Source organism: Thamnophis elegans, chromosome 6, assembly GCF_009769535.1.
Source record: "Thamnophis elegans isolate rThaEle1 chromosome 6, rThaEle1.pri, whole genome shotgun sequence".
In the NCBI taxonomy this organism is placed as follows: Eukaryota; Metazoa; Chordata; class Lepidosauria; order Squamata; family Colubridae; genus Thamnophis; species Thamnophis elegans.
Window position 1 is genome coordinate 8179659 of NC_045546.1, and position 10486 is coordinate 8190144.

General features: G+C 47.5%; 1 protein-coding gene across 2 annotated transcripts in view; it reads right to left on the bottom strand.

Moving 5' to 3' along the window:
- Positions 1-9633, bottom strand: part of RAB38 (RAB38, member RAS oncogene family) — a 29425-nt gene extending 19792 nt beyond the window's left edge. The window contains exon 1 of one of the 2 annotated variants that reach the window (XM_032219175.1): positions 9225-9633. In XM_032219175.1, coding sequence (XP_032075066.1) covers positions 9225-9438 — 214 coding nt within the window. In that variant the 5' untranslated portion in view covers positions 9439-9633. The remainder of the gene's footprint in view (positions 1-9224) is intronic. The other variant, XM_032219176.1, reaches the window with a different exon arrangement.
- Between the last annotated feature and the right edge of the window lie 853 nt (positions 9634-10486).

Here is a 10486-nt window from a genome sequence, read left to right on the forward strand (position 1 = left end):
TACCGTGACCCGTCTAAACTGCGCTCGACTAAACCGCGCCCGATTAAACCGCGTCGCTGACGTCATCAACAGGGCGACAACAGCCAGCGCGGAGAAAGAAGGGTGCTTTAAATAGCGCTTTGAAAGCAAGCCGATTCAATTTAAGGTAAGGGTTAGGTTTAGGGTTAGGTTTAGGGTTAGGTTTAGGGTTAGGTTAAGGGTTAGGGTTAGGGTTAGGGTTAGGTTAAGGGTTAGGGTTAGGGTTAGGGTTAGGTTAAGGGTTAGGGTTAGGATTAGGTTTAGGGTTAGGTTAAGGGTTAGGGTTAGGGTTAGGGTTAGGTTAAGGGTTAGGTTTAGGATTAGGTTTAGGGGGGTTAGGTTTAGGGGTTAATTTTAGGTTTAGGGTTCTGTCTTCGCGCTTTTGTCGCCCTGTTGATGACGTCAGCGACGCGGTTTAGTTGGGCGCGGTTTAGTCGAGCGCGGTTTTGTGGTGGAACCCTTACTTACCTTATTTGCATTCTGCCTTTAATTGTTTTTATACAAGTAATGCAAGGTGGCAAAAATATCCATCACACCTAACTTCAATTATTATTTTTGGTTAGTAAACATGGAACTGACCTGACTCAAAGGGGCTATTTAAAGCGCCCTTCTTTCTCCGCGCTGGCTGTTGTCACCCTGTTGATGACGTCAGCGACGCGGTTTAATCGGGCGCGGTTAGTCGAGCGCGGTTTTGACGGGTCACGGAGACTTTCACACTATTTCTTTCGAAAAGACTTTGCTTCTTAAAAGAAAACCAACTTGGTCTCCAATTTCTTAACATGCTTTTCTCTCTCCCCTCCCCCACCCCCCCAAAAAATACAATACTATAATTCTCTCTTCCTCGTGGCATAAATTCTGCAGTTGTGCTGCTCATTAAAACCTGCTGCTTTTGGGGCAATTACGTCCAAAGCCTTGATGCTTGGCTTCAAAGTGGCATCTTATGATTTTTGTGGCACGTGATTCGCCACAGATTTCTCTTCTATGCACACGGAGAGGTTAGTAAAAAAAAAAAAAAACCACAACGTTCTTACTTTAGATTCCCTGCCCATTATTTTTTTTAAAAAAATGCAACATCAAGGAAGTTGGCACTCTAACGAATTCCAGACATTCCCTTCAGCTTCCATTCCTTCCAGTGCTAATTATTCAACGTTATTATGAATTTATGGAGGTTAAATACTCAAAATCTGGGGCAAAGAAAGGCCACGAGCAGGGGTGGGTTTCAACCGGCTCGCGGCGGTCCCTGCGAACCGGTTGGTCGGCGAACCCGGAAGTAAGTAACTTCCGGGAACGGTGACTGGCCCACACGCCCGCCCGCGCTCCTTACCCGGTTTTGATGAGTTCTGCGCTTCCACGCATGTGCAGGATGCATACAGTGCCTGCGCGATCCTCCAGGAGCAGCTGGAGCATCGTACAAACGCTAGTATGCATGCGTGCGCTGCGCCCGTGCACGAGGACGCCGCCGGCTCCGTTCCAACCGAACCGGTTGGAACGGGGCGAGAAACCCACCCCTGGCCACGAGGCTCCCCTTTGACCAGGGTGAGATGCATTTGTATTCCTTTCGAGGCCCACAATTCATCCTAGATATAATTGTTAATACAGGCAGTCCTCGACTTATGACAGTGCGTTTAAGTGACCGTTCAAAGTTGCAACAGCACCGAAAAAAGAGACTCGTGATCTTTTTTCGCAGTTACAACATTTGCAACATCCTCAGGATCATATTCAGATCCAAATTAAGTATATGCACCAAAGACAAATTCCTTGTGTGTCCAATTACACTTGGCCAATAAAGAATTCTATTCTATTCTAAACAGTTCCGATGCTTGGTTCACATTTATGACGGTTGCAGTGTCCCAAGGTCACCTCATCCCCCTTTTGCGACCTTCGGACAAGCAAAGTCGAAGGGGAAGCCAGATTCACTTAATCCCGGTGCTATTCACTTAACGACGGCAGTGATTCACTTAGCAAAGGTGGCGAGAAAAATCGTAACATGGGGCAAAACTCACTTCGCAAATGTCTCACTTAGCAACTGAAAGGTTGGCCTCAATTGTGGCCGTAAGCCGAGGAGTACCTATCCTGACTTACGATGCTTTCCACTAAAACGGAGAAGATGTCAGGGGAAAAAAAAAGTTTGCCGTATTATGTTCAATGTTGAAGTCCAAACTTTTTCAACTTTTGGATCGACGTGGATGAGTTGATGCTGGATTTCTGCGTTCTCATTCGGTCTCAAAAGATGATGGTATCGTGCTCTGGAAAGAGGTCCTAACGCAGCATCTGGTGTGGCTAAAAAGGCCAATTCGGGAGTGGCAATCCCTTCCACACTGAGGGGAGATATCCATTCTGCCCCCTGCCCAGCCCCCAGATTTCATTGGTTCCGGGACTGCCACTTTGCCTCAACCTGCCGAACAAGCGTCTCTTCGAATTGGAGAAGGCCATGCTGCGTCTTTAGCATCCAAGCTGAAAGATCAGAGGTCAAGATTTCCTGGCTGTTAATGTCCATTCCTAAGGCCTTTAGATCCCTCTTGCAGACATCCTTGTATTGCAGCTGTGGTCTCCCTCTGGGGTGCATTCCCTGCACTTAATTCTCCGTACAGGAGATTTTTCGGAATCCAACCATCGGCCATTCTCACGACATGCCCAAGCCAGCGTAGAAGTCGCTGTTTCAACAGTGGAAATTCCTGCCTATTCCAAGACTGCGCTATTTGGGACTTTGTCATGCCAGGTGATGCCACGAATATGTTGCCGACAGCGCAGATGAAAGGTGTTCAACTTTCTCTCCTTCGGTTTCTCTGGATTCTATCCAGAGCTTAAAAACCTGGCTTCACATGCTAAAAAGTATGATGGTTTACTTGGGCATGAGACCCAGTGGATTCAGTGGGTCACAGAGAGGGTTACACAATTCTTTTGTGCCAGGCTTCCTTACTTAGGGGCAAGGCTAAGAGAACTGGGCTGGGTTGTGTACATTTGCCTATGTTTAATTTCTTTCTTGCCTCTTTCGTTTGTTTATATCCTAACTATATTAGATTGGTGAGGTTGGCAGAGAAGACCTGAGAGACCGCCTCCTGCCGATCACCTCCCATAGACCGATTAGATCTCACAGGTTAGGTCTCCTCCGGATTCCATCTGCCAGCCAATGTCGGCTGGCGACTCCCCGGGGGAGAGCCTTCTCTGTCGCAGCTCCAGCCCTTTGGAACGACCTCCCCGTGGAGATCCGGACCCTTACTACCCTCCCGGCCTTCCGCAAAGCCGTTAAGTCCTGGCTGCTCCAGCAGGCCGGGGGGGCTTTCGAAATATCCAGCCCCACGGTAACTGTGAATGTTGTGTATTTTTAAAGTGTTGTTTTGTTTATTTATCCCCTTCCCTTGTTTATTGTAAGCCGCCGGGAGTCTTTCAGGAGTGGGCGGCATACAAGATCAATAAACATCAAACATCAAACATCAAAGTTTTGGGAGGTAGTCCCTTCCTGCCACGAGCAAAGAATAACCTTGGATTTCTCTCTTAAACCACCCAGTGGTTTAAGAAGAGGGCCTGGTACTATATATATATATATATACACATCCACTTTCTGCGTTACGCTGTGCCAGATTTTGAGCTTAAGGAGTCACCATATGCCGAATGTATGAAAGGAGCTGCAGAAGTGCAGCTGAAATCACCAAGGCCAAAAAAAATCAAGCAAACAAACAAAAAATCAACCCAGCACAGATATCTAAAATCCCGTAATTTAAAAAAAAATAAAAGACATTTGGAATTCGTTCTCCGAGTCTTGCTTTACTCTTATATAAAGTCTCGAGAAAGAAAGCACTGGGACTCTGATGGTGAATCTATGGCACGCATGGCACAGGTGGCAGGCGGAGCCATATCTGAGGGCACCCGAGGCTTTGCCCCATATCAGCTCCAGCGTGCAAGCGTGAACTGGCCAGCTGATTTTTGGCCTTCAGGAGGGCAGGGCGAGTCCATTTTTCACCCTCCCTAGGCTTCAGGAAAGCTTCCGGAGCCTGCGGATAGCGAAAAACAGGCCCAACGGAACTACCGGAAGTTCAGAAATGAACTTCCGGTAGGCCCTTTGCTCTGTTTTTTGCCCTCCTCAAGTTTCAGGAGGTTTTCCTGAAGCCTGGGGAGGGAAAAAAATGGCCCAACGGGCCTGCTGGAATGCCGGAGGCTTCAGTGAGGCCCGCACGCATGCGCGGGGAGATTATGTGCGCATGCAAATGAAGGAGGGCATTACATTGTGGGTGTGGGCATGCATGCTTGCGCTGTCTCACACACGTGTGCCCTATTGGCACCCGAGCAAAAAAAAAACACAACATTTGCCATCACTGCCTTAGGAAATGAAAATGCAGGCAATCTTTTGTCCCACATGGAAACCACTTCTGAACTTTGTGCTTGAAGTGGAAAAGAATGAACATTTGATTTTGGGTTTTACCGATGAGACGGATTAGATCTTTATAGAAATGGATGGTTTATATTATTATGAAAAAAAACTAAAAGTTGTGATTTGATGTTAATGCCTTGTTTTACTGCAGCAGGGAGAGTCGAAAGTCAATGCTCCTTTTCTTAATCCTTCCTCACTTTTCTTCCCTCCCCTTCCTCCCCATTGTTTTCTTATCTTCTTTTGTATTTTGTATCTTATTTTATCTTATAACTCAAAATCTTCTTTGTCGTTTAATGGCCCCATAATCCCTTGCGGGGTGGAGTTGGGGCGACTGAATGGAGGTAGCAGAGTGTTTACTGGCCGGATGCCCATCCTGTCGCCAATGCGGAGTTTTTGTTCAGCAGATATATTCTCATTGTGCCCAGAGAGAGAACTATCTGCCTAGGATTGAACTCACAACCTCCTAATTGTAAGGCAAGAGCTGCACCTCTAGACAACTGCACCACTTTTATCTTATAATTCAAAATGTTAACAGAAACATACGGGGGCCATGTGTGTGTGTATGTGTGTGCGTGTGCACGCGTGCATGTGGGACTTCAAGTCTTTATTGAATCCTGGTTATTTCCAGAGCAAGCCATCTTTTCTTTTGGATCTTTGGCCTGCCACACTTTCTATTATTCTGCTATGCATTTTCTATTGTGGGAAAATGGGAGTGGGGGATTGTACGGAGTTAGATGCTATGTAGCCATAACAAAATTCTTTCTAGAAAGCCAAGGTCGTCCTTTGTCTCTGCACCTGGCTGGAACTGGATGGGTGGACGCTGCCAGCGTGGCAGTAGAAGATTGGAGCTTCCAGATTCAGGTTTTCCCAAATGTGCAGTTTTCTTAGCAAAATTTTGGAAGTGGCTTGCCATTGTCCACCTCCTGGGCCTTAGAGAAGGGACTCTGACAGGAGGCATGGTAGCACGATGGTTAGAAGGCAGTGCAGGCAATCCTCGACTCACAACAGTTCATTTAGTGACCGTTCAAAGTTACAACGTCACTGAAAAAGGTGACTTAGACCATTATTCACACTTACAGGTTATTGATCTCTAATACTGATCCCATGTGGATGGGTGAATATGTTTTCAGCTTTTCCATTCTAAGGATGAGAATTAGTGACTACCTCAAAGTCACCCAGCCAAACTAGCACTTTTAACTGAGTTTTGTCCCCTTTTACGACCAAAAGGCAATCGCATGCCCCTGGGATGCAGCACCGGTTATAAATAGGAGTCAGTTGAATGTTGATCATGTGATTACGGGGATGCTACAATGGTATGAAAAACAGCAATAGCTCTTAGACTTATATACCGCTTCACAGTGCTTTGCAGCCCTCTCTAAGCGGTTTACAGAGTCAGCTTATTGCCCCCAACAATCTGGATCCTCATTTTACCCACCTAGGTAGGATGGAAGGCTGAGTTAACCTTGAGCCCGTCAGGAACGAACTGCTGGCAGCGGGCAGAGTTAGCCTGCAGTACTGCCTTCTAACCACCACAGCTCACTAAAATACATTTTGTATTTTAAACTTTTGAATAAAATAAATAATTGGGGGGAAAAAAAGGAATAGAGTAGAATAACAGAGTGGGAAGGGACCTTGGAGGTCTTCTAGTCTAACCCCCTGCTTAGGCAGGAAACCCTACACCAAGGAAATGAAGACAACAGCAAGGCTGCAGGCAGAGGAAAATTTGTACAATAGGAAAAGAGGAAAGCAACATAGTACTGGGTTGCCTCCTTTGGCGTGATGTAATAAGGCACGTGCAAAAGTAGTGTGGCTTACAGCACAATCTTTTTCACTTTCTGTCTCTTGCAGAGGCCACCAAGAGTCACGTGAATATGTATCCCTCTCACTAGTGTGAGCCGTAAACCACTAAACGAAAATAAGAAACCAAAACAGGAGCTAGAAAGAGGGAAATATATGGAAGGACCAGTGATATAAGGAAGATATGTTAAATTGGTTAAACAAATACTGTTGTTGTTGTTGTTGTTGTTGTTAATACTAATGCAATGAATACTGTTGTAAACACTTTGGACTGTTATTTCCTAAAGTAGGGAGGAGGTATTTTTGAAACAAGAAATTGGAAGTCAAATTTCACCTTTACAACAGAATATTGGTTCTCTCGTGACCTTGGTTGTTTGCTTGCAGATGTTTCCCTACCAACCTAGCCCCGATGGTGTTACCTAGTTTGGTAATGAAACATCTGCAAGAAAACAACCAAACCCAGAGAGCACGGAGGGCCCCAAAATTTCACCTTAATGTGACCTTCTCACAAGCAAAGTCCAATTCCAATTTCCAATTTTAATAGATTTGTATGCCGCCCAATCCCGAAGGACTCTGGGCGGCTTACATAAAAACAGTTTAAAAGTATTAAAAAAGTTTAAAAATACAAGACAGGAATGAATTAAAAGAAGGACACAACATGCACTCGATCTTAATGGGGCTGAAGGTCAATCAAAATCAACAGCCCCAGGCTTGCCGGAACAGCCAGGTCTTAACAGACTTACGGAGGGCCGAGAAAGTGGGGAGGGTCCGGATCTCAGGGGGTAGATCGTTCCAAAGGGCCGGGGCAGCTACAGAGAAGGCTCTCCCCCGAGGAGCCACCAGACGACACTGCGCAGTCGACGGTACTCAGAGAAGTCAGTGGGGAAGCCTGATTCCCTTCACCACCGTGTCACTAACTTAACAACTGCAGTGATTCACTTAACAACTGTGGAAAGTGTAGGTCGAAAAATGAGGCCAAACTCACTTAAATGTCTCACTTAGCAACATAAAGTTTGGGCTCAGTTGTGGTCGTAAGTCGAGGACTACCTGTCCTGACTTACAATCCTTTCCACTGAAACGGAGAAGATGTCCAAAATAAATAAATAAGGCCGTATTAAGTTTGTTTGTTTAGAAGTGAAGTCCAAACTTTTTCAACTTTTGGATCAACTTGGATGAGATGATGCTGGATTTCTGGGTTCTACCCAGAGCTTGAAAACGTGGCTTCAAATGTTCATGTATGACAGTTTACTTGGGCATAAGATCCAGTGGATCCGGTGGATCACAGAGAGGGTTATACAATTCAGTGGGTCACAGAGAGAGTTACACAATTCTTTTGTATCATGCTTCCTTATTTAGGGGCAAGGCTTAGAGAACTGGGGTGGGTTGATCTATCCAATTAAACCTTAATCCTGGTTTAACAGGCAATTTGCTGTGTTCACAACAAAATTCTACAACAAACAAACAGGGCTTCATATATGCCTCCTCGATGTCACCACAAACTATGTTAAACTGCTTAAAGTCAGACAGAACTATAGCATATTGTGTGAAAAAAAATTTTTAAAGACCTACTTGGAATATTGTACTTGCTGCACTATATTTAATTGAGTATCCTATGGACTTCAGTTGAATTGCCATATACAAATGCTGCTATCATCATCATCCTCTGCTTGGGTCAACCTATCCTCCCAAGCACCTGAAAGGCAGGACAAGAAGCAACAGATGGAGACTAACAGAGGAGGGAAGCAACCTAGAAAGAAGGAGGAATTTCCTAACAGCGAGAACAATTAACCAGTGGAACAACTTGCCACCAGAAGTTGTGAATGCCCCAACACCGGATGTTTTTAAAAAGAGATTGGACAAGCATGTGTCTGAAATGGGATAAGGACTCCTGCTTGAGCAGAAGGTTGGGCTAGAAGACCTCCAAGGTCCCTTCCAAGCCTGCTATTCTCTTATCCCTCCTTGTGTAAAAAAAAAAAAGTAACCCCACCCATTTTGGTCCATGCGCATCCATTCACCCTGCTTCTCTCTTCCACTACGGATTTCAACCTGGCCTAACCTGACCCAGGCCTGGCTGACCTGTCAGACTACCACTCCCACCATGCCCCGGAGACAGGGTTGATGGGAATGGGAGGAGGATAGCAATAGCAGTAGCAATAGCAGTAGACTTATATACCGCTTCATAGGGCTTTCAGCCCTCTCTAAGCGGTTTACAGAGAGTCAGCATATTGCCCCCAACAACAATCTGGGTCCTCATTTTACCCACCTCGGAAGGATGGAAGGCTGAGTCAACCCTGAGCCGGTGAGATTTGAACCGCTGAACTGCTGATCTAGCAGTAGCCTGCAGTGCTGCATTTAACCACTGCGCCACCTTGGAGGAGGAGGAGGAGAAGGAGAAGGAGAAGGAGAGGAGGAGAAGGAGAAGAGGCGGAGGAGGAGGAGGAGGAGGAGGAGGAGGAGGAGGAGGAGGAGGAGAAAAACGAGAGAAGAGGAGGAGGAGGGGGGAACAAGAGGAGAGGAGAAGGAGAAGGAGAGGAGGAGAAGGAGAAGAGGAGGAGGAGGAGGAGGAGGAGGAGGAGGAGAAAAACGAGAGGAGAGGAGGAGGAGGGGGGAACAAGAGGAGAGGAGGAGGAGAAGGAGAAGAGGAGGAAGAGGAGGGGAACAAGAGGAGAGGAGGAGGAGAAGGGCAGGAGGAGGAGGAGGAGAAGTAAAAGGAGAAAGAAAAGGAGAAGGAGAAGAGGAGGAGACGGAGGAGGAGGCGATCAGAAGACTCGAGGGGGAGGAGGAGAGAAGGAGGAGGAGAAGAAGCAGAAGAAGGAGGAAAGAGAGAAGACGAAGAAGAAGAATGAAGAAGAGAAGAGAAAGAAGAAGGAAGAAGAAGAAGAAGAAGAAGAAGAGAAGAAGAAGAAGAGTATGACGACAGAAGAAGAAGAAGAAGAGGAAGAAGAAGAAGAAGAGAAGGTAAGAAGAAGAAGAAGAAAATAACAAACATCCGAGGAGCAAAGTTTGCCTCTGGCGCTCCGTGTCGGGCGGGGAAACTCACCGGCGATATCCCAAAGCTGGAGGCGCACCACCGTTTCCGCGTCCCAGCTGAGGACTTTGAGGGCGAAGTCCACGCCGATGGTGGCGCGGTAGTGCGGGGAGAAGTTGTGGTGGACGTAGCGCTTGATGATGCTGGTCTTGCCCACGCCCAGGTCGCCGATCACCAGCAGCTTGTAGAGGTGCTCTTGTTGGCCCGGCGGCGGCTGCCTGCGCATCTTCCCCGCCGCGGCTCCTGTCCGCTGGGGACAAGGGAAGGATCGGACGCAGCGAGCAGCTGCAGCAGCGGAGGCAGAGAGACCCGGCAGAGAAGGCGAGCGAGCGCGCTCTCTCTCTCTCCCTTCTCGCTCCCTCTCGTGATCTGGCCCCGCCAAGGAGTCCCCGCCTCTCCGGCCCCTCTGGGAGAGATCACATTTCACGCTTCAGCAGGGAATTCCTTCCTTTCTTTTTTCCCTCCCTCCCTACTTTCTTCCCTCCCTCCTTTCCTCCCTCCCTCCTTCCTTCCTTCCCTCCCTCCTTTCCTTCCTCCCTCCTTCCTTCCTTTTCCCTCCCTCCCTACTTTCCTCCCTCCCTCTTTCCTTCCTTTCTTCTTTCCCACCCTCCCTACTTTCTTCCCTCCCTCCCTACTTTCCTCCCTCCCTCCCTCCCTCCCTCCTTCCTTTCTTCCCTCCCTCCCTACTTTCCTCCTTCCCTCCTTCCTTCCTTCCTTTCCCCTCCTTCCCTCCCTCCTTTCCTTCCTTCCTCCCTCCTTCCTTCCTTCCTTCCTTTCCCCTCCTTCCCTCCCTCCTTTCCTTCCTCCCTCCTTCCTTCCTTTTCCCTCCCTCCCTACTTCCCTCCCTCCTTCCTTCCTTTCTTCTCTCCCTCCCTTCCTCCCTCCCTTCCTCCTGCCTTCCTTTTCCCTCCCTCCCTACTTTCCTCCCTCCTTCCTTTCCTTCCTTTTCCCTTCTTCCTTCCCTGCTTTTCCCTCTCTCCTTCTTCCCTCTCCCTCCTTCTTTCCTTCCTCCATGTCTCTGCACCCATATCTGAAAAGCTTTTCTCAGAAGGTTTACAGAATAACAAAGTTGGAAGGGACCTTGGAGGTCTTCTAGTCCAACCCCTTGCTCAAGCAGGAAACCCTCTGTCATTTCAGACAAATGAGTGTCCAGTCTCTTCTTAAAAACTTCCAGGGATGGAGCTCCACCTACAACTTCTGAAGACAACCCTAACCCATTGCTTAATTTTTCGAAAGGTCAGGAATTTTCTCCTTAGTTCTAGGTTGCTTCTCTG